Raw genomic sequence first — 25,246 nt, forward strand, 5'->3', positions numbered from 1 at the left:
GAGAGGAAAAAAGGAGAGTGGGCGGAGAAGCGCATCCCTCTTCTGTTCTCCCTGAGAATCCACAAGGACGCAAGAAAGCCTATTCATAGCAATCACAAACACACATATTGCTAACCCGACTTTCATGCCTCCGTATTGATCCGGCATCATGGATCCTTGATGATGCTGCATGAGATGCACTGTGCCGTTCTGACCACTCGTCACTAAGATCTGTTACCACTGATGTCACTTTAAACCAATAATCATCTTGGATTCATCTCGGTCTTTGACCTCCCCCCCTCCGCCACACACAATAGCCACCACCACCAACACCAGCTCCTTCATGGAGTCAGTGAGCAGAACAGGTTGCTGCCACTGTGTTTGTGTGTGTGTGTGTGTGTGTGTGTGTGTGTGTGTGTGTGTGTGTGTGTGTGTGTGTGTGTGTGTGTGTGTGTGTGTGTGTGTGTGTGGTTGAGTGAGCGCCGTCTGATGTGTCCACATGGCGGCTATCTTTCTCCGCTAGCTTAGGTTACTTCAATAGCAGCCTTTCTTTTCTCTGTTCCCCCTCAAAGCTCCCTGTCCTATCATTCCTGTCCTTTTCTTGATTATAAGTACAGAGAGGAGGAGGAGTAGGAGTAGGAGTAGGAGGAGCAAAGTCATGCATACAGTTAGGTGCTTTCACCTGCACCATGAGGAAGGAAGGGAGGGGGATGGGGGGGGCTTATTCCTTTGAGACACAGGATCCGTTCCATCTGCTAACCCCGCGCACCGCCGCCACTATACCACACACTGTCCCCCCTTCATCTTCTGCCGCCGCTGGTCATCTCTCTGACGATTGTTTTATTCCTAGGATGCCAGCTGCCGGTAAGGTGATAGGTTAACACAAGCGCACACACACACACACACACACACACACACACAAACACACACACACACACACACACACAAACACACACTTTTAGGTGGGGATTGATGGCAAAGGGGCATTTGTACACTGGTACGGAGCTCACTGAAGAGCAGGCACAGGTGTCCAGTAATCATGCCTGTTTGACCTATCTGCAACCTTTGATTAAGGTGAAAAAAAAGGTTTTCTGCATTCTGCCTGTTTACTTAATGTCTTAACAAAGAGCTTCATTGTTGGCAATCTCCTATGTAACCTGACCACGTTTTTTTCCCCTTCATTTAATAAGGCGGAACAGCTTGCAGCTTAGAGAGGACAAGAACCCATGAGCTTTTTTTGTACTCCTCCAATGTTTTTCTGAATTTATTTTTGACTTATTGGGCAGAAATACCTGAGGGAACAAACAAGCTGCACTGTTAATTGTGTTTTTTCGAAACACTCCTGTGTTTCTCCCTTAACAAAGTGCCACTGCAACTAGAGTGCCGGAAAGCTTGTGACAATGGGGACCAAAACAATCTGACGCTATTATCAAATTTCCCATTAGCTGCCCCAAAATGGCTGCCCAGTCAACAACTGAGTAATGAGATCTAATAGGGCTGGAGCCGAAAATGAGACCTTAAGAGCACACTATGGATATTCTCTGCTTTTTTCCCCCGGTTCGCTGGGGATAGTGTCAAAGAGAAAGCAAGAACGTGGAAAGGATTGGAGAGGAGAGATATTGTTGGTTAAGTGCACTTAAAGAAGTGCCTTGGAGGAGAGTACTATCCTACATGTGGATTAGTGTTCATATCGCCGTCATCAGACATTGATATAGGGCCTTGATAGACTGTCTGTATGTGATGCTTTCTGAGGCACGGGGCATTATCACTTTCGCCTATCTTCTGTAACACACACACACACACACACACACACACACACACACACACACACACACACACACACACTGATCCAGCTCTTTAGAACTGCTGAGATGGTAAAGATTGGATTGTAAAATGTATTTGCCTGCATGTGGCACTTTGTGTATATCATACACCTTTCAAAGTCACTGCAAATTTCTGAATAGGCACATATTAGTATGCAAACATGGTGAACAGCGCGTGCACACTCATCTACCTTCAAATATCACACGTACATTTTTGGTATTTAATCTTTCAGTGCCACACACAAAGCCCCACAGATGTGCATGTTTAATGCTCCCAACACAATCCCTCATCTGCTCCTGAATGGCTGCATTGTGCATTCCTATGTCAGACAAAATAAACACTATCGGCTAAAGAAAAAGCTACATACCCCCCCCCCCCCTCCTCAAATGCTATTAACATTTTTGTTATGTTTTCCACTTTGGCCCCCTGGTGAAAATAGCACATGGGGATTGTCTGGGCCTGAGCCAAACACACATAAATTTCAATATTAATTTGGTCGGCACCTCAGCAGCCTCCTCAGCTTCCTAATCTCCCGCCGCAGATCTTCATTATCTGAAAGTGTTCTTTCATCTTAATTCCATTTTCATCCATCAAACGTCAGGGAGGTTTGACCTTGCGTGATCTTAACAAAGATAGCAAGGTAGGGAGGGTGGGTGACAGAGTCTGGAGATAGGGGGAGAGAGGGAAGTTGGGAGATAACGGGCCTGAGTTGAGATGATGAACGAGGATGGAGGGATAGGGAACATGACAGGAAGAAATGTGGAGGGGAGGAACATCTTCAGTGCCAAGTTTCCAGGTCTGTTAAACGTGCGCATAAGTGTATAAAGCCACTCCATTTTTCATAATCCGCATGTTGCACCAGCAGAGTGTAGCACGTTAGCGACTGCACACTTCTCTTTCAATTCCTTTTCCTCTCCCGCAGCTCTGTATTCATTCCTTCCCTCACTTGCCTTGGGCTCTTTTCCATCCTCCTTCATCCTCTCCCTTCTCACCGTCAGTTTATTTATCCTGACATTAGGGTTGAATTACTCATTTGTAATAAATTGTTTTCATAATTGTTTGGATTGTAATTGTCGTATGCTTCGCTTGTAGGGAACAGGTGGTAGATAGGATCTGTAAGGGAAGTGTGTGGAAGTGAAATTATCAGGACATACAGTTGGGATTCATTGCATCAACGCAAAGACGCGCCACCTGGTGGTGCTATCCTGATGAAATGAGGAGAGTGCGGGTGATTCTAAAGATGACATGAGGACACACACACACACACACACACACACCCACACACACACACACACACACACACACACACACACACACACACACACATAGCTAGATAAAGGCACGAACTGGTGCTAAAAACACACATGCAAGGACACACACTACTTATCCCACTTGAATGATACATGCCTGCACGATCATACCCAAATAGAATGCCTCATTAGCGGAAAAGCTGGATGTGCTCTCTAACCTCCTCCAATCTATCTCTCTCCTCTCTCCTTTGCCTGTTTGGATGGCAGCCCTGATCCCATAAATGCAGGTTATCTGTCATCAGTGACTCAGAATGGTAAATAAAGAATCATTTATCTTTCTCTCTCCCTTATCTCCATCCTTTTCTTTCTTTATCCTTCTCTCTACAAATCTGTCCATCTCCGTAGATCCTATCACTGCCTTTTTTTTCTCTCTCACTCTGCGTTGACATTCATTTCCTTCGATATAGCATTTGGAGCAAAACAAGTGAGCTGCTGTTTCTCATATCCGTGGCAGCGAGTGCTCAGCTCTGGCATTTGGCTGCTTTGGCTTCGTTGATGCCATGTCATGCTTTTTGCTGACACCCAGACCTGTGTCACAAGAAGCTAACGTTAGCGCCAGCCCCAGGCTCGTCACAAACTGACAGTAGTAGGTCGTTGGTCAGATACAGCCCTGCCACTGCTGTGATGGATCCCCCCCTTACACAAACACCTGGATCCCCCCCTCACGCCATGCCATGCCACAACTGGGAACCTAAGATGATGACAGGCTGACATGTGAAATGACATGACAATGCCAAAGACATGACACACACATACACTTTGACTCAGACAGACAAGAGGCACTTCCGCGCTTGAGTGCGCAGGGAGCGATTTCAATAGCACACGTGCACGCGCAGATGTCGGTGTACAAACAACGGGCTGAATTCCAAAAGAAAGTACGAAATGCGATCTCAAGATTTTGCAGGCAGACTCTATGTATGCAACACCAGCATCAGGGTTTGGTTGAAACTCATTCCCAGCTTGTGTCAGCAGCAGTGGCTCTAACGTGGCAACACAGGAGAAGGCCCCCATCCATTCACAATGAGAGGATGTAACATAATTCGCGACTGACAGATGCAAAAATGTATCACAGCATAAACGCAAAATACATTAGTTATTTGGATGACAATGACAAGCCTCCCTTTATGAATTATGAAGCCTTTATGTCTAATTTTGTACGTCCTTCTTAGCCCCATGCTATCAGCTACATGACACCAGGCTCCCTGTGATGGTGTATCTGCAGCCCAGCAGAAAAGCAACAGAATCCCACAAAGGGCGTGTTATTTGTCAGCTTGAAGCTAATCCGCTGCCACTCAACGCCCCCGCAAACCCATCTACACCCCCCACCCTATCAACCATAAAAATGGTGTGGTTGCCATCCAGAGCAGGTCAGGGGTTGGGCTAAGCTTCTGAAGATGTTCAAACGCATCCCTCCTGAATAGTATCTCTGTTACACCAATGGCCTAATCCGCCACTTGAAGAGCAATTAAAAGTTTAGCCCGGAGTTTAAGAAAGTAACCATGTGTGATGTTTTTTTACCCCATTTTTTTTTCTTCCTGCGGGTCTGTCTCTCCAGCTGCGCACATGGGGAGCATGCTAATAGAAAAGTGGTAGCTGTGGCAGTCTTCCAAAGGCATTCCAAACACACTGGGCAAAGAAACGACTAAAGGGTGATGTGGATGAAGGAAGAAAATGATTTTTGGGATTGGAAGGATCACCAACTTTCTCATTTCCTTATCATCTGTTTCCTATCCTTTCCCTTTTCTTTGTTCCTTTCTTAGATTCTCTCCAACTTTTGCATCTTTGTTTTCCACTTCAATTCCCATTTCATTTTTCTCAATCCAAAGTAGTTCCCAAAGCACAAGCTCTGTGACTAAGACTATCCCTCCAGAGTTTTTTCGGAGGACTTTTTGTGCCTAGCAACAACTTTTTATGGCACAACCCCAACCATACAATAGTCGGAAGCATCAGGGAGTTCATGTTTTGGGTTTCCCGCTGGGTTTTTTTGGGAGGCGGGGATTTATTGAATAGTCTTTTCTTACTGGAGCACATATATTTATACAGCTATTTCTTCTGCCACAGAGTGCAATAAAGGGACAGTAAAGACTCAAGAGAACGCCAGAAGACATGCGCTGAAGGACATTTGATTGATCGGTTTGTGCGGTCAGATCATAAAACTACCACATGGTAAAACAGAAGGGTAAAAAAACACTCAGGGTTTCAAAGATCGACAAGAGAGTGCTAATAGCATCATCAACTCTTAACGAGACTGTGTGCTGTGTTACCCATAATGTCTGCACTCCTGTAATAAAAGTATTTTTAAAGGGGTTTAACATTTTTTTATTATCAAGCTTTGGACCCATGTGGATTTTATGACCTTACAGCTCCCTGACATGCATTCAAATTTACCAATCTGATCTCTCATTATTATATTCAAATCCATTATTTGTGGGCACAGTTAAGGTGAGGAACAGGCAGCTTGATGCCCATGTGAGAGCGGCTGTCTGACAGGATGTGAAAAAAAGACTTTTCACAAAGTCAGCAGACTAGAACAAGAAGAAGAAAAAAAAAAGCACTCTTTGCGTCTTTGTTGACTCAGAAGATAATGTTGGAAAAATCAAACACTGAACTCGCAAGAGCCTCTTTTATCTTGGCATTGCTTTTTCTTTTCCTTTCTCCCAGAGTCTTGGGTGTTCTTTGGAAATGTTACCCCTGTTTCTTCTCTTCATCCTGAACGACCTGGGAGGAATGTGTGCGGAGGAGTGAAGCTTGAAGAAGACGGGGGAACGTGAGGAAGTTAAGAGGAGCACTGGAGCTTGACAGGGCCAAAGCTATCAGTGAGGCTAGAACATGATACCTGAGACTCTGCAGGCGGTTGCGCTAACAAAGCTGCAGCAAACGACTCCGCCAGAATTCCCTCAACTTGCTCGGCCCTGACAAAACCCCTTTTTGAAAATTCCCCCTCGTCACTAACGACCATCCACATTCGGCCTCTTGTTTTTGACTACCGAAGCCAGGCAGCAGCAGTCTGTCTTTAGCTTAGCTTAGCATAGTAATTAAGTGCAACTGAGCAGCACCCAAACAGAACCTGAATCCACCCTGATCAGATTCCAATTGATTTCCAGTCAGACATTCACCTTGAGGGCATTTGTCTCATTTATCGCCTTCAGCATTAGTGTATCTCATGATCTTTTTAATTCACCAGTACTGGAATTACAGCAAGCTTCACTTGCATTTGAGCCGCGGCCGTGATTTAGTTAAGGCAATTTAAGATCCCAAAAAGTATGTTGTTTGGTTTACCGTGTCTATTTGGCACTTTCTGTGTGTCTCAGGTGGCGTATCACAGGTCACTGTCTGGTTGCCCATTAAAAATGAAACATGGCTTCTTAATTACCGACTGGCACTTTTGGCAATCATGGCCGTACTCATGTGTCACTCACTTCTCTCAATTTCTCCGAGTCTTCCCCCCTCACCCTGGTCTGACTGGCCTCTTTATCCATTTCTCCATCTCACTTACTCATACTCTCCTCTCTGTATCCCTCCATCTTCTTTTGGTTGACTGCAATAAGACACTAGCCCTGCAGTTTATGCTTGCTCCCCTTGCCCCAAGTCCTGCCCAGCCACAATTACTTCCTGTGGTTCACGGTAGTGGGTCACTGCCATCCGCCAAAAGGTATTTACAGCTGAAATTACACACACTGTGTTTTCCAAGCAGACCTACCTACATGGTCCCATTATCCTTCCACACCGTCCGGAGGCTCTGTTGAAGGTGGGCTTAATTATAAATCCAGAGATCCAGAGAGATCGGGTTCAAAAGGCTACCTCAGTGGATGAGGAGTGGCAGTAGATAATAAACACAGTCACCATTGTGTGATCTGTACATGTACTGCATCATGATCATTAATGAGTGGCATCGGAGGATTGGAGATTTGATAATGACAATTTCTTTCAAAAACGCTTGACATTAAGGCTACTGTATCGCCTTAAGTAATGTGCCTTGACTAGAGCCATTGATTTTAATAACGCTGAGTATTAACGCAAAGCAGAGCGTTCTACCTCAAAACAATGTTTTACCCATTCAAGGTTTGCTGGGAGATAAAAGAAGAAGTAAGGCTCAAACATAGTGCTGCCGACAGCGGCTCAACGTCTAGTTTGGAGTGGGGGGAGGAAATGAAAATCAAATCCAAGAGGTCACACATTATTGACACGAGCGGCACGGTCCTGTTTTTATTGGCTCCAACTTCGCTTGAGTCAGGCAGCCCATGTGTTTTCCCTTCAGCGTCCAGGAAATAGGCCGGGCCAAGCTTCGGCCATAGCTCCCAGTAAACCTGTGGCTTGTTTGCATTGTTCACTTTTTGGGATGACGGATTTGCTCAATCACCCGTGGCTGTCACAGCTGGCTTTCAATCACAGGCACAACCCCAAAGAGGCCCTCTGAAAAGGGGTCCCGGCATCTGGTGAAGATAAAGCAAACTAGTGCTAACTTGTAATGAAAACCATACATTGAAAGCATGGCCACTCTCTGGCAGGACACAGCATGGGGGTTAGCCATGTACTGAAATGGAACCATTTGATGAGATTTTGCTTGCTTTGCTGATTTTTTTTAAGGATCTCTGAAAACCAGACTTTAAAATTATCCATCACACAATAGACAGTCAATAAACTGAATTTGCTCTTATGTCTTTTTTTCCCTTCTGCTTTTTTTTTTTTAGAAAAATTGTGGCTCTCCTTTAAAATTAGATGGGACTGGGGTCATGTGTCTGTGCACTGCTAGATTGATTGGCAGCTGAGTGGACCATGGGGGCGGGGTAGGAGGTAGAGGGACCGGCATCAAAGGGCATGTACTCAGTCAGGCTTAACAAACTCCCCGGGTCTGAAAATGACCAGTATCTGGTGAGAAGAGGTCAGCTCTTTGCCATATGACAGCATGGACAGACAGCGTGGGGAAAGCTTTCACTGTAACACCCACAGCCTGCTTTTATTTCTCACAATGGAGAATCCCCCTCGCCTTCGCTCATGCATTAGCTAGTTACAAGTATCTTTGGGGCAGAAAAGAACCCAGCTGTCAACCCTGATTGTGTGTGCATGGCAGTTCATTTAGTTAATTTTTCCCTGTGGTTTGGCCATGTGACACGCCCCAAATTTGCTCCCTATGAATACTTGAAAGAGAGAGAAAAAGGCATTGGTTGTGACAACGATATGTGATTTCACATGGCATGTTGGACAATTCATTTTTCTTCCCCGGCGACTTCTGAGACACACACCTAGACACATACAGACACAAGTATATGAGAAAAATGACTAAGAAAGAATTGCTTTTTAGTTTATTCATTTATTTAAAAGACAGAATGAATGGAGCCAAGGTCGCTGTGCAGACGGTGGTTACTGTAGATTGTAATCCAAAGCCTCCGGCGATCTCCGTGTGAACTCCATTTCTGGTTTGCAAACAAATCAGCTTTTTTTCTTCTCTCTCTTCTATCTTGCTCTCCCTCCAGTGAAAATAAGGGGAAATTCAGGTGAATAAAATCTATTTGTTCATTTAACTTTTTTTTCTTCTTCCCGTCAGCTTCTTTTCTCTCTCCCAAACTCAATTTTCCCTCGGTACGCGCCTGCTCGAGTGTTTCTTTTCTTTGCGATGGTCTCGCCAGCAATTCATTAGGCAACAGTCATTTAATTTGTATCATTAGAAAATGGTGTTTCCCAAGGAGTATGGCACTCCACTAAATCTGATCCAGACAAAGTAGTTTTTCCCCCCACCACAGGCAAGCTGTAGGATTTGTTAGCACACACCTCACACCAAACAAGTGTTTCGTGGTAATGGAGTAAAAAACAAACAAAAAAAACATGTTTTATCTATATCTTAGCATCTCTTCAAGTGTTATTACACTTACAGAAAGCAGTTCTCCTTCTGGGCCCCCGGTTTTAATTATGCAACAAATGTTTGACTATCCAAGTGAAATTTGCATGAATATTTATACCAATTCATGTGTTGAGTGTTGATTGTAATTACATGGAAACATGATTTATTGCCAAGATTGCTGTGCTAGCCAGCCAGCAAGAGAAAAAGAACCGGATGGAAATATATAAATAAATTCACAATTTCCACACAGGCATACACAGCAAGGACATTTTTTTTTTTTATTCCCAGTGGCTTGTGGGTAATTTCATTATCAAAAAGAGAATCTTTCATGGCATGTGCTTGGCAGAGACTTAGAGGTGCTTACAGTAAGTGTCTCAGGATGACAAAATAACAAAAATTCAACTTCCGATGTGACCTGTCAACACTTGCTGAGAATGTCCTACGCATAGCAAATATCCGTGGGGCACGACAAGAGCTTGACATGATGTTTTGGCATCTGCCTCTCAGATCAAATGACGGTGTTCAATGGGGAATGGATAGATGCACAGATTAAAGAGGCAGTTACCGATTACAGAGGCTGACAACAGATTTCACTTCATCAGGGGAGACAATTTGGGAACGAATGGTAGGAGATGGAGGGAAAAAGAGATAATGTTTGAGGAATGTGCCTCTGTTCTGTTTAACATTCTCAAAATGGTGGATGTAGGGAGGTGGTGGGGGGGGCAAAAGCAGACGAGCAGGAGGACAAGTGATGACGTCCAGCAAGGTGTTGGAGGAGAAGCAACAGAGGAAAAGCTCTGACTGTGTTTGTATCTAATTAATGAACGGCATTAGCCATTTGTTATGCCATTTATTCTGGTAATGACCAAGTCTGATCTTTCATTCCTCGCCTCATGCTCATTCTCCCTCTTTCTCCCCCCCCACCGCCATTACCTCTGTACAACGCTCAGACAGGGATTGAGAGATGTGGAGGGGAGGAAGGAAAACAGACTGCAGACAGTGAGCAAAAGGCCTCCGCTTTAATGACATGCTCGGTTACTGCGTAACTCAGGACACTGTTCAATAATGTTTCAGAGCAGGCTACACATATTGACCACGTTACCCCGCAACTCATCTAGGGAAAGCTGTAGTGTGTATGCAATCGGGTAGGTGTCCCTGTGTGTGAGTTTGTGTGCACTTGTCTTTGCGCTTTCGCTCTGCGGAGTACAATCGGACTTCCTGCAGAGCCGGACTCTTGCTCACCTTGTCCTCTTTTTTAGTGGGCAAATAAACAAGTGAATGAGGCCGGTGCATTCTTTCCTTCTTAGTTGTATTTGACACACAGGTTTAACAGGTTGCCATGTCTTCTTGGTCCCCTGAGCTCCAAGCGAGCTTGTGAAAGATTCCCTTTGTATAGCCTCCTCCATGTCCTTGTTACAACGTCTTCCTATTGTAAGTTTTCAGAGTGAGAGAAAAACATGACCCTGTTGGTGCTGATAAAAAGGTCTTTGTTGGGTATTGTATTGTGATAGAGCATATTAGGTTCTGTGTCTTCTTTTTGGGGTCAGGAAAGTGACATCACAGCTAGCTTGGTTAGCCCTGTTAGTTGTGCCCTTAAAATCTAGTTAGCACACTTCTACGACTCCTACTGACTCATTCAATTAAAGCATAGTCTCCTTAACCTTGCCCCCTTTTTCCTAATTTTTCTACCATCCTGACCCAGAATCCCTTTCAAAAATCCAGGAGGATCCAACTCCCTAGCTGTCGTCAAACAATACCAAAAAAAGAAAGAAAAGCAAAACAGTCCCTTTTATAGTGACCCCCGGCCGTTTGGTTTCTCTTGTAGCCGTTTCGCCGAGTGACCTTCTCGGTGGTGAGCCAGCCCCAGGATCCTCACCAGCAGGGATCGCTGCAGAGCTGCTACGACAGTGGCCTGGACGAGTCGGAGACGCCCAGCAGCAAGAGTTCATCGGGTCCCCGGCTGGGCGCCCTTCCCCTCCCCGAGGACAGCTACGAGAGGACAACGCCGGATGGCAGTGTCGGTGAGGCAGAGCACATGGAAAATGGTAGGGGCAAACACTAAAGAAGATTAAGAAAGCGTTAAGATACAGGAAACACACACGCACATACTGCCTAGAGCATTCACCACAGCGGCACGCCCGACGGTAGACAGTCTCAGAAACATACAAAAACATGAGGAGGGTCTGTGCTTTTTGAACATTTGTTAGACATTTCTTTAGATGTTTTTTGGCTTTAAGATTTTTGGTTAGTTTTATAGTAACTAACTATTACACCACATTACCAGGTGTAATGTGGGGTTAAGGTTGTGATGTAGAAGCTGTTGCAACTTGTATTAAAGCCCTTCCACAAATGTACATCATGTGAATACGAGGTGTGGGATTTATTATAAAACATGTGATTCTGTTTCAGAAACACCAGGCTTATTTGATCAAAGGAGCTACACGAGGGAATTTATGTAACAGACATATTCTTTAAGATCAACACCTTTCAGGCTGTTTTTCTCCCTTTAGTCCTCTCTCATTTTTTTTACAATTCCAATTTAATTTCAATCGTCATCTACGTTTCAGCTGGGCTGAGGGTAGATTTTGTACAAGATCTGTGTGTGTTCTTTGAGATGAAGTAAAGGAGGACTAACAATGGGGGGTAATACGCAACTTGAATTGTTTAGAAGCTATATACAGATAGCTGCTGTACTTATTTGTAATGTGTCTTTGGCTTGAGGCCTGTATTTAGAGATAGAGCTGTTCTGTCAGTTGTAATGTAAAAACACTGCAGCCTAGAGAAACTGAGTGGGAGCAGTGGAAAAACAGCATATAGTAAAGGCAGTCCCTGGGTACAGCACTACATAGTCCCTTGCAGAACCTTCTCACAGCAGCTAGTTTCCTACCAAGACCAAAATATGTGGGAGTGTGCGTATCTGGGAGTGCAGTGAGAGATGGGGGTAATGGTCCCACTCATAGTCTAGGAGTCTGAGGCGATGCTTAACAAGGAATAGCTGTCTTGAGAGTGTTAAGCCTAAGTGCAGAGGCTTCCCCACTGCAGCTTAGGATAAGGATATTCAAATGGCTCAAAGATTCAAATCCTGTCTTTTTAGATGGAGCTGTTTTTGGAGATGATGTCTTGACTTATCTCAGATCAGTGGAGTCAGTATAAAATTCCACTGTAGCCACAAGGTGAGGCCCGGACATCCTTTAGGGAGAGGGTAAAATGTCTAGTTATGGGTTTGCAATGACCCCAGATAGAAAGTCAGGCAAAGCGGACAGATGTGCACATCAAACAGGCAGTTACACAGGTGTCCACAGTGAGCTTTCTCAAATGTTGGCCTTAATGCAGATTAAAAGGGATTTGAACCACTTTAATATGACCTCATAGGGCTACCTTGTGGATACTTAAAATCTCTTTTTTTTTTAGACAACAGGCCCCGATTTAATGGCCAAATTAGACCCAATTAAAAGACTCATTTCAATTTGGTCTCGGTTTAAAGTAATAGAACAGGGACAGCCTATGGCAGAGCACACAGTGAGATGAAAAGTGTGATCAGCCTGTCAATCAAATCCACCTTAAGAACAAAAACATAAGTAGTGAAACAAAATTGAATATTGAATACCAAAGAAAAGCCCATGTATCATACAATGTTGTCCGATGTGAAATATTTTACAATTAGCACACTGACCCAAAATAACTTGGGGATATAATCCCCACCAATTCGGGTTTCAGCTCAGTGCACATATGTTGTCAATTCTCCTTTTTCCAGAGGGTACTATTGCAAAACACACTGGAGTTTTAGAGCAGATTTGTTGGAGGAACAGAGTCAAGGTCAATTCATGAATCAGTCTGCATCCAAGAGAAACAACAAGCTCTGCTGCTACTCGCTATCTTTGTGAGATCAGCTGAACTGGTGTGTGCATGGGTGTGTGTGTGTGTGTGTGTGTGTGTGTGTGTGTGTGTGTGTGTGTGTGTGTGTGTGTGTGTGTGTGTGTGTGCATGGGTGTGTGTGTGTGTGTGTGTGTGTGTGTGCGTGTAGATGGAAAGGCAGCTGTACGAGTGAGTGCATGCGAATATTGGCCTGTTTTTGTTCAACATATTATTTTCAACGCAGTCTCTGAATATCTTGCAGCACATTCATGCAATTACAGTTCATAATAATAACCTGGAGTTAGGTAGGCAGCAGTAGGGTGATCTGAGACACTGTAATTGGTCTAGGTCCTGTCCTTTAATCAAAAACAGCTATTTGTTCCTGGTAATGTGTCCTTGAGGAAGACTCTGAGCCCCTGCTTTCTCACTTATGCTAGGTCACCATGGATAAGGGCATCAGCAAAATGCCTAAGTGTAAAGTAAATGCAATCATCAAAGGTTAGGGCAAATATTGGCAAAGTGCTTCAGCCTCTAGAGCGATGCTAACTACAGTCATTAGCACTCCCCCTTGTGTTGTAGCCAAAACACACACAGACACCATCAGCACTGCTTTATATGAAGGCCTAGCTTCTTTATAAAATGAGGGGAGTTATGAGGAAAGAGGGAGAACAAAAGTTAGCAGATGGCTTGCAGTGGTGCTCAGTGTTGGCATGGGCATCATTAGCGACAGGTAATTGCAGGCATTTATGTGCGTAATGCGACAGTGATTCGTGGTTTTTATTTAGTCCTGTAGACGAACAGAAGGAAGCAAGCAAAGAGGGAAGTGTGTGTGTGTGTGTGTGTGTGTGTGTGTGTGTGTGTGTGTGTGTGTGTGTGTGTGTGTGTGTGTAGATGAAAGCGATTGGTGTCAATTCAAGACTTTGGGGTCAGAGTGTCAGTTTGAGGATTTTTGTTTTCCATTCACAGTGTTACTGATTCCTTATTTTTGATTGCCATTGCTTTGTGTCAGGGTATAACACGAACAAAGGCTTGTGTCCCTGTTTGATTCCGTGCCTTTTCCGGCTTCTAACTTGCTTGTTGTCGATCGATGTTCGCACAACGTGAAGGAACAATCATCCTCCGCTGCAGCTGCTCGTCTGCCTCACACACATGAATGCACGCACACCAACACATTTATACACACACATGTGCAGGCATCCGTACTAACATGGACCCAGACAAACACACTTGGAAGACAACACACACACACACAGTTTGTTTTTCACTCTTGTGCCTCCCGCTCTCCATCCTTCCTTTCTTTCCACCATGCAAAGATGTGCCGAGGGACTGTGTTTTCTTTTCCTCATCTCTTTCATCAAGGTCAGGATTCAAACTTTATTATTTTCTATTGGTTGACTTCTTTCCATGGGGAGTGTCAAATAAGAAGAAAAAGAACCAACCTCTCCATCCAAGACAGTCTTAAAACAGGGAGTGTCATCGCGGGAATATGAACATTCTTGACCGAATCCACTCTGCACAAACTATCACACAAAACTCCTCTGTAGTTTCCTCTTCACAGACGTTGCTTCGGCAGAGTGAGAGACAAGCTGCATGTCTGGAACCTATGAGAATTCAGCTGTATCATTATGTTTCTGACTTTGTAACGTTGAACAGCGCACAAAGAATTCAATTTGTAGTCTTTACAGCAAGAAAAACATTAATTTTACCAAAACTCTGGAGCTGCATCTAGTACCATATAGTGCTCAGCTAGGACATTTGCTACGTTTCACGAAGTCTTGATCTTTTTGATGCACAGCTGGGCCCCTCACTTATTCATAAGCTTACCCCGGTGCTCATCAGATATTCATAAACGCTGAGTGTTTGGAGTCAAACACCCGATTAGGCCGTTATGGATGTCAAAGAGCCCTTCCAGATGTACAGAGTTATCGGTGGGTCAAAGACTTGTGCTCTATTATTGATCTTCACATCGCCAGGGGTGGGGGGGCGAAGTGGATTTTTCAATTTTTTACCGTCTAAGTTCAAGTACACCTCAAAATAACATGCTTCCACACTTGCCTTTCATCATGAGTGAGGTGTGCAAAGCGCTTTCATATGAAACCTCCTGCAAATGTGAACAACCCGCGGCACTGAAGATGTAATATAATTGTTCAGTGCAGCTATGCAGAGGGCTGTGCCTGTGGCACATAGACTAGCCAAGAAGTGATGATATCGTGAGAGATGTTGGGAAAGAAAAGAAGAAGAAAAAAAAAGGTATGGAGACAAAACAAAAGCGAGGTGCATTCCAAATTAACAGCTGTCGGAGAAAGTGTTTTATTCTGAACATAACAAATGCTCGTGCCATTTGGAGAAAAGCCAAATTGCTAGTCGCCGCCTGGTTGCTCCTAAAAAGGCACAAAATGCACATGGGGGCGTGTATGACTGTAGGCCCTCATTGAAAGCAAAGTCATGTCCCTGCAGTGCCATGGAACATCATTCTGATCTCCTTCTCTTTCTCCTGCAAGTTGACTATAGCAACTCTGCATCCAGATTGCAGAAGACGATGCAAAAGTACAGCCGTCTTTGAAGTAAAAATCAACACATGTATACCTTCCGAAAACAACATGGCCGCCTTACTTGAGTGGGCCTTTTAGTGCACGTGTGTCCACACTGACGAGGATTTATCCTATTTGATCCACAGTGTGAATCATTATGTAGCTGCTTTTGATATAGACTAAAAAATGCTAATGCATTTTTTGAACTGTGCATGCTCTGCTGCTCATACCATACACAGGTAAGCAAAGTATCCTATCTAGACATTAGCATGTGTAATGTAGAGGATAGAGAAAGAACCAGAAGAGTTTAAAAAAAAAAAGTAAAAAAAAAGCTATTTCTTTTTATATCGTCGTGTTTATCTGTGCCTTATGATGAACACCAACAAAGAAGAAGATATATATTAGTCTACTCGACTTTTTCCTTACTACTACATCACTGAGTGCATCTCACAGAGGCTGATGCCTGATTTAATTTACGCTGGCTGCTAAGACAAATGAATAGTGCAAATTTATTGTGGCCTGTAAGAGAGTAATAGCACGTCCTATTGGCTGCTAACGTTAGCATGCCTCCCACGTTTCTGGGCTTTGGCTGCCAGACAACCACCCTCCAACACACACACACACACACACACACACACACACACACTCTCTCTCTCTCCTCTCTCTCCTGCTGAGAAATCTTGGGGTACCACCGCTGGATTACAAACATCATTATTTAGTGTTGGCTAACTGGCCCGATAGAGTAAGACAGACAAGTGGCACATCATAGCAGTTGAGGCAAGCGAGGTAGAGTACAGACACTGTCTACGTACACAAGACAGACAGACTGACTGAAATGCACAATTTTACACAGAGAAATGAACACACATATGCCTAGTCACATAAAAACACACACTTTAGCCACTCACACTCACTCCTCATTCAGCACAATGAGGGGCTTTATCATTTTCCAGCTCTGTGAAGCACCTCACTAGATCACTTCACTGTTGTTTCTCTCTATTTCCGAGGCTATGCCTGTTGGAATGCTGCTTAGCCTGGTTAATAATGGGTGTGTATGTCTGTGTGTTTGTGTGTAACTCTGTTCATTAGGCGAGCCCAATTGTAGGGCCAGATGGCAAAGCGAGTTTGTTTAATTAAAACCATTCATATTTCAAGAGCGGAGTGGCGGCAGCAGCGCTGGTCTTAGGTCTGATTTCCCCCAACTTGGTGGAGGGATGGGGTATGTGTGTGTTTCTGTGTGTTTGCACGTGTGTTGTGCGCCCATCACCACCTGGCGGAGAGCGATGTAGCAAAAAATCACCCAGCGGAAGGCACTTGCGCAATCAATCAGCATGTTACACACGCTTTTCCCCCCGTCGCCCTCCCCGAAGACGCAATCCATGTGTGCACAAGTTCACAAACACTACAACATTATTTAGGAAATTAAAAGCGGGACAGAAATGAAAGAAATAAGAATGAGTTGTTGCACATAAAAAGAGTTTGTATTGGGTGCCATGCAAAGTCCTCAGCAGTGTGTCTCTCATTCATTTCCATCTGTCCTTTACCCCCACACCCCTTATTTCTTTTTGTGATATCCCCAGGCAAGCCGACAGCAAGGGAGACCTGGTGAGATGATGTGAGAGAAAGCTCTGAGGGAAAGCGTGGCGAGGCAGAGTAACTGAGTAACACATTGCACACGAGCCTAGGAGTGGATCGAACGATGGGAGGTTGGCAAGAGACCAGGAGATAGAGAGAAAATTAACAAAATAAAAAAAAACAAAAAAAAACAAGAGAGATAGAGAATGAGAAACAGAAGGAAAAAAGTGAGCGATGGGGTTACATGCGTGGAGAAGTTGCCAGCAGGGAGTGGCGCTTGACAGAGAGATGATTGATCACTGCTCAGCCAGAGCAGGCAGGTATTCAAATCATATCCCAGTGTCACATCCACAGTCCTGTCTTCCTCTCTGTCTCTCCACATGGGCACACATGGACTGTGAAGCCCACCCAGTGCAGCCCTAACTCCTGGAACACACCATGCTGACAGAATTAAACTTGAAGAAATACCTGCTTTTAACAGGATGCAGAGAGACCTGGGGAATCTGTTTCCCTGTTAAAGGATCAGTTCACCCAAATTGCAAAAGAATACATTTTCTCATTTAGCCATGCAAATTTTTATATGCCCAGGTTTGGAGATATCCACTACAGCGCTGAAAAATATACATTTTAAAAAATTCAGCCGCAACATCTCTTTCCAGAAACTACGTCCAGGTTACTGTGGATAATTCACAGACCTCACTGTGGACATTTCGCAATTGTAGCTACTTTTTACTAAAGAAAGAGGCCTAAGAAAAGTGTTTGTTCTGTTGATTATCTCCAGGAGTCCTAAACTGTAGAACCCTCCCATGGGGTTACAAGATAAGTCTGAGCGGTTGCAAGATAATTAACAGGGTAGAACAGCCGTGAAAAGAATCATATTTCTTTAACACATTGTTTTGAGTTACGAATTAATAATTCGACCTCTGAACCTCTAGAGCTCTAAAAACAACCCAAAAAGAGTTTGGAACCATGCAACTACAATAAAGGAACAATTGATTTGGTGTAATTCTGGAAATTATATTCACCTCCTTTATATTTGGAGGAGTGGGTGAAGGCAGACATTCCAATTTGGATGAACCGACCCTTTACATCAACATAAGTAATAATGTAGGAGGCCAGGAGAGAAGTTAAAGAGGAATTTTGTTAAACGGGAGTAGACTTGTTCAAAATGGATGTTATGCTGCTGATAGTACACTCACTGCAATATAAGTAAAACTAAACGAGAACTGATGGATGGATGGATGGATGTGGTGTGTCCGCACAGACACACACACACACACACACACACACACACACACACACACACACACACACACACACACACACACACACACACACAACAATAATGGCATTGTTGCTGTGGTGTTTTGTGTAACTAGAGGCAGGCTGACACCCACTCCTAACAGAGATTAAAAAAGCCATTCAGCTGGCTTACAAATGTCGATACAAAGAGAAGCATCACACAGCCATTTGGTTTGAGAGGGAGAAAAAGTGCTGCCACTTTATACTGACTGTGCATGTACAGAATATGAGCCATTTTTACACACAAAAATGGCAGCAAATGTGTTTTAAATTGTTATTGTCAAGTACGTGCACTGAAAGGCCCACTCAAGGCCATGTTGTTTTTAGGAAGGTATACATGCGTTGATTTTTACATAAAAGACTGGCTGTACTTTTGCATCGTCGTCTGCAATCTGGACGCAGTTATATATATGTATAGCCAGAACTTGTAGGAGAAAGAGAAGGAGATCAGAATGATGTTCCATGGCACTGCAGCGACATGACTTTACTTTCAATGAGGGCCTACAGTCATACACGCCCCCATGTGCATTTTGTGCCTTTTTAGGAGCAACCAGGCGGCGACTATCAATTTGGCTTTTCTCCAAATGGCACGAGCATTTGTTATGTTCAGAATGAAACACTTTCTCCAACAGCTGTTAATTCGGAATGCACCTCGCTTTTTTTTTTTTTCTCCATACCTTTTTTTCTTCTTTTCTTACCCAACATCTCTCATGATATCATCACTTCTTGGCTAGTCTAGGTGTAGCGTTTGGTGGGGCGGTCTTCAATGAAGACAATTAAACAACTCCAAGGCACTCATATCTTCTGCTTGTTCCTCCCGCCCCCCCAACCTCCTCCATGGATCTTTCCCTCCTCCTCCTCCTCCTGGTATTCATTCTCTTTCTAACTTCCCTCTCTCTTGTCACAATAACCAGTTAGGATTCTGAGCATGATTGTAGAGAAGATGAGGTGAACAGGTTGTGCAGAAAGGAACATCAGGTGTGCAGCACTGGGACACAGTGGGCACCATGTCTTTCCCAGTGTGAGGTCTATAGCATGGGAGTGGGCTCGCTGCAAGGGATGGCAATAATATTACTCGCTGCCTGCAAGTGTTTATTTATTTATTTGTACAATTTATGATTCTTGAACATGAGCTGAGCAAAGAGGACCACTGCACAAGGCAACTATACACATGTAGTATGTGCATATGTTGCAGAATGCCAACTTCACAGCAGGAGCATATCTGAGAGGAACACTGAGATAATTAAGATGTTTTCTTTTTTTTCTTACTTCGGGGAATTTGTTGAAAAAACACAAACAGAATTCAGAAAAACACATTCAGGTGTTCACACATTCTGTAGGCCGACACCAAGCTGAGGCCGCTCATGCATTCATTCATGCAGTTGCCAAACATACTGTACTTTATGTGCAAACACCGTCTCTCACTACCCCCTCCTCATATCTAACAGTTAAGGCACATGCACAAATTCATGCAAAACACATTCTTTCCATGCATCTGAAAAACTTGCCGACAATTTCACTTTGCACACAAGGAATGCTTGCGCCGATTACATTTATGTGACCTTTCCGTGAAAATACAAAAGGTGAACATGGTTTGCCAAACCCAACTGAACCAACTGGAAACAGATGTAACCTGCTTTCAGCCAATATGCAAACATGTGAATTCATTTCAGTGAAGGTTTGCCGGTATCCTTGTGTTTCTCACTGTGTGCGCTCCAGGTTGAATATGAGCAGTGACACTCTTTTTGACCTTTAAGGTAGGAATTCCAAATTGTGTACATTTTCCCGGCTGTGTTTTTGCAAGAGCTGACGCATGCATGTTCTAGGTCTTTATCTGTTTATCATACACATTATGTATATGTGGCATCTGGCTCAACCGGCAGCTTAACCTTTGACAATTCAGATTCTGAGTTCACACTATGCTTTTGTACGGCCTACGACTTTGTCCCCACAGGTATCAACTACTGAACAACAATACAAAATATCTAAAAACTTTTGCTTTTGTAGCTTTCTTCTGCCACCCCGTCCACGTTTACCCACGTGTGCCCATTTACAGAACAGCTTGCTTTGCCACATCTCCAGCAGGCATTGCTATAAACTGGCATTCCTTCTGGGAAGGGATTTTGTCAGGAAACTCCTCACTCTGCCAGCAGCGTCGGCTGCTGCCACTAATTGATACCAATTAGGTTGTATTATTTAGGAATTTGACATCATGTTCGTCTTTAATCGGGTTGGTTTGATGACTCAGAGACACAGCTAAATGCTGTAAAACTGTCAAAACACAGGCAACCAAATGCTTGGTTGCGGCAGGCATTATGTGGAAAGCTAATGATAATCAGTGTGTGTGTGTGTGTGTTTCAGTGTGAGGAGATGGTCTTAGTGTGTTGCTGGAGCTATGTGGGGTATCTTAAGACACACTGTGCGACATTCCTGCAACTGTGAAACAGGTCAACGTCACTGTCCTCTTATCACTCTAGTGGCTTTAATATCAATAATACAAATAATAATAATACAAATAATAATATTAGTAATAATAATACAAGTAATAATACGTATTGTAACAATAGTAATGTTGTTGTAAAGAGATATATGGACATCTTAAGTTTTTATTAATGTATAAGTCAACAGTTATAACTCCTTTAGAGACCTGAAAGCTCTGGAAAAAATAAATAAATATATGTATATATATATATATATATATATATATATATATATATATATATATATATATATATATTCGGCGTGCACGATATATATACTCAATATCGATATCGCGATATCACGTTGCGCAATATTATACCGAAAGTCTGGCGATAATTACGCGATATTTTTCGCCACTTGTAGGAGACACGAGAGATAAGCTCATGAACGAGCATGTTGCTACCGGTTGCTAAGACAACACAAACAAATTGTTGCTAATGCGCGTGTCCATCGTGACGTCATGGGCCAACAACGCGGAAGAGCCGAGCTCCATGTATCCAAAGAGTATAGAAGCAACAAGAGGCGACACTCAATAGAACGTTGTGTTACATTCAGTCCAAGATGGCGGAGCTGCACTTCCATTGAGTTTCCCCTCTTGTTAGCTCAATGCTTAAACCACGTCTTAAAAGTTACTTCAGAGGTATTGTTAAGTCACAAGAATTATGTTTTTGGATTTAAAAGTATTAATTTCTCGATAAAAGTAACACAATATATGAGATTAAATGCCAAACATATCAGATATATACATAAATACGATGTCCTGAATTATTTTCTTCGACTCGCTCGAGCCACTGACATAAGTCACGCTGCCCTCACGCTGCCTTCACTCTGATTGGCAGTCGCTCGTGGCCAAACGGCCACTCCCAGAGTGGTAGAGAAAGACATTATATATTTATAAGCTCTATGACATATATCTCTATGGCTCTGGCCACTCCCATTGAAAATGAATGGTAGCTTGTCGCTTTGTCTCTGTCTCTTGTAGCTAATGTGACTGTAGGGTAATGTCTCCTCCTCGGCAGCTTGGAAATACTTTGGCTTTAAGACAACATATGTGTATTGCATTGTTTTTTTATACTGTAGTGTATATACAACCAGTACAACATGCCCTGTTCTATTGACATGCTCTTTATTTATTTATTTTATACTGTCCAACCAGTAAAACATTTCCTGTTCTGTAGACACACGTTGTACCAGTCCAATATGACCGTCAGTTGAAATAAACCTTGTGTTGTAAGAAAACTTGTTTTATTTGTTATAAATCTATTTTGATGCGTTTTCCCATAACTTTGGTAATATTACATATGTTTAAAAATATGGAAATTAATATCAATATCGCAATATTCATTATCGATATCGCAATATCACATTTTTTCAATATCGTGCACTCCTAATATATATATATAGTATAAAGTCCATGTTTTTAACCAACTGTAAATTTATATATTTATATATTTATATATAATTTATATATCATTATCGCAACATATGATTGCAACTGTGTTATAATGCATTATCAATCATTTATTAACTGTTAGCACACCAGATACAGATGCTTTATATAGGAACTACAGGCCTAGTTGTTAATCAACACAATTGTCCTATCTTTTGTTATAAATCATTATTAAGTGTTTATAAACTGCTTACACATGCTTTTTTTTTTGTGGGGGGGGGAGTAAAGTGCTGTCTTGATAAAGTGCTTTACAGAAAGTGGTGTGGATCAATACTGAGTGCTGAAGAAAATGTGTGTGTATTTCAGAATGCATGTACTGTATAGCTGTGTGTGTGTGTGTGTGTGTGTGTGTGTGTGTGTGTGTGTGTGTGTGTGTGCACATGCCTTTCACATATGGATCGAAGCAGAGATGCATCATACTCTCAGTGGTGCAACGAGACTACCGTGGACCACCAAAACTTATTTTTACTCCCTCTTTCTTGCCCCTCCGCTTCTTCGCCTCATAAAAATAGATGAAGGCATGTAACAATGGAAGAAGGGGGTTATCCTTCCGCTTTTTTCTCCCTCCCTCTATTGCCTTCTCTCTCTTTGAGGACACAGTTAATGTGACTCATATGGAGGAAGGGTGGGAAGAGAGGAGATGAAGAGAGGGAGGGAAAGGGTTGAAATGAAAAGCTAACACGGTTTATAGAAGGTGGCCTCCCTGTGGCAGAGCCGTGTTAGAGGTCTCCAAGTGGCACACGCTGCGAACTTTGACACCAGGGGATGGGTTTCATAACATCCCTTCACACTACCTAATCAAACAGAAAGACATACAGACACACAAAAACCTCCTTATACAGCTGTGTGCACATGTGCACACGATCCACCTACAGGGACAATATCCTCCTGAGTTTCTCTAGCTGAGGAATTTCATTATTTCGTCTCTTCTTATTTCCTTTTTGCAGGGGTTTTTCAAGGCACAGTGGTCATGGACACAATTACTCAGGGTCATATATGCATTAGTGGGGAAAATAAAAATCCCCTCCTGAAGTAGATGTTTGTATTATTTTGTGTTTTCTATGTCAGGGCGGGGTGAAAAAAAGGATACTCATTATTTTTCTTACGGTGAACAATCCTTCTGTGGTTCTCTCAGCGGTCTCAAGAGAACAGAGGGTATGGTTTTTATCCGAACGTTGAAAGTGACTTAATGCCTTTTGTGAAAGACTTTTAACAAAGGCTTGTCTATTTAGTCCATCAAACCGGTTTCCCTGGAAACTGTGAGGCAAGAAATTCACATAATGGTCAGCATTAGCACCATACATGTTTTATGAAGGCCTAGAGCTCACCCTACTTAAGAAAAACATTCGCTGAGCCATTCACACAGCCATGAAATTGGCGTGGTGTGTGTGTGAGAAGGAGGAAATTGTGTATGTGCCTATGTGGGTGCTGCTAATATTTGCGCTCGCCCTGGTTCTCTCTTGTGAGTGCGAAGCTGATTTCTCATGCATTGTTGACCCATTTAAAAGCTTTAGCATTTTCGCTATTGTGCCGTCGCTCATAGCTCACGATGTAAACAGTTTATTCCGATACATACAGCACCTGCATAAAGCCACACAAAGGAAAAACCCGATGTATTTTGATGCTTTTTTTTCTAACAAGAAAGTACAGTCTGTTTCTCTCTTTGTTTTTTTTTCTTCCTTAATAACACTCATTCTCTTACTTTCCTCCTCTCTATCCCCCTTTGTCGTATCTTGGAATGCAAGGATTTGAAGTTGAATGCATTGCAGCGGTGCATGGTGAAATTAAACAACCCGCTGACAGCTCCGGAATTATTTTGGGGCGCCACGCCCCATTTCCACCTCACGCTGGACTGAATATGCATTGGCACCCAGTAATCAAAAGTGCAGCGTCAACTTGAGACCGTGAATTGCCAATGAGTCTCTTTCCATCATAGGCCCGACGCTCCCTCTCTCTGTGTTATTTGTAATGTCGGTGCACCTGGTCGCGAAGGTGAGGAAGCGTGCATCAAAACATAGAGATCCCCCCCCTATACCCCCTTACACCCCCCCCCCACACACACACACACCTCGGGTGTGGATTTTTTTTTTTACCTCAAGGTCACAAAACAAGGGGCAGAACTGAATTACCCTCTCCTTTGTGTCCATTCACCGTGGCAGCTGTCTTTTCAAGATTATGAAATGCAGCAATCACCTCACAAAGCTCCAGCTCAACTATTCAGAGCTCTGATGACTGCGGCCCTAAGAACGACTTCCTGTGAGGGATGATGAACGCCAAAGTGGCAGTCAAAAGCTTCCATTTAAACTACAATAGAAAAGCGCCCGAGAGCCAAAACATATCAGCGGACACAATCAGAGCAAAGTAACGCGACACCCAAAACCAAACAATGGAGGTAAATGCGGTGGGGATTTGATGAGGGAAAGCCAGGTGAGTTGTTTTTCTTTCCCCAGGGGGGGTTTTACAAAAAGATTAACCCTTTGAACAAATGCAGTAGGGGCACACCTGTTTCTGTGCAATTGTGGCAAAGTGTGTGACTCTTTGTCTGTTTCCTGCCCTTTTGTTTGCAGTCCCGCCTTCAGACTAATGGCTACCTAGAAGGCTAAAACAATAGCATTTATCTTGTCTGTAGCTCAAAGTAACCCTCAGGCAACCACTTTAGCAGAGGTTGTGGGACTAGTCACTGGGGTGTCTCCACAGGGCACACATGATTAGATTTAAGTGGAGGAAAAACTAACAAATGAACAAGGAGAAATAACGCATTGTTTAAAGGAAAGTTGAAACTTCTGCTTCAAAAAACATCTAACTTCCTCATCCTATTTTTTTGTTCTTTGATTTTGTGACTTTTTTTGTTACATGTTGTCTCAGCATTGAGCAACCCTTCAACTTTTACCAGGCAGAGAAAAAAAAAAAATGGAGGAAGGCACAGACACGATGACAACCTATGGCCTGACAAAACAGAGCATCTTAATCCAGATGATGTGCCCGCAAGTCTGCTCACAATGCCCGCGAACACAATACATGCACACAGTCATGAGACACACACATAAATACATATGCGAGAGACCAGATTGATGTAAAAATCACTCTCTATCTCTTTAAA

At 43.2% G+C, this 25,246-nt stretch overlaps 1 protein-coding gene across 7 annotated transcripts in view; it reads left to right on the forward strand.

The window, feature by feature from the left end:
• The window catches only part of pcdh7b (protocadherin 7b), a 108,509-nt gene that overhangs the window by 42,129 nt on the left and 41,134 nt on the right, over positions 1 to 25,246 (forward strand). For 2 of the 7 annotated variants that reach the window (XM_078275622.1, XM_078275618.1), the window contains exon 2: positions 10,778 to 10,973. The exons of 2 other annotated variants lie outside the window; for them this stretch is intronic. In XM_078275622.1, coding sequence (XP_078131748.1) covers positions 10,778 to 10,973 — 196 coding nt within the window. Of the gene's footprint in view, positions 1 to 10,777; positions 10,998 to 16,918; positions 20,692 to 25,246 lie in introns of those variants that run through there. 3 more of the 7 variants (XM_078275621.1, XM_078275617.1, XM_078275620.1) reach the window with 2 other exon arrangements.

This window comes from Sander vitreus, chromosome 19 (assembly GCF_031162955.1).
Source record: "Sander vitreus isolate 19-12246 chromosome 19, sanVit1, whole genome shotgun sequence".
Lineage (NCBI taxonomy): Eukaryota > Metazoa > Chordata > Actinopteri > Perciformes > Percidae > Sander > Sander vitreus.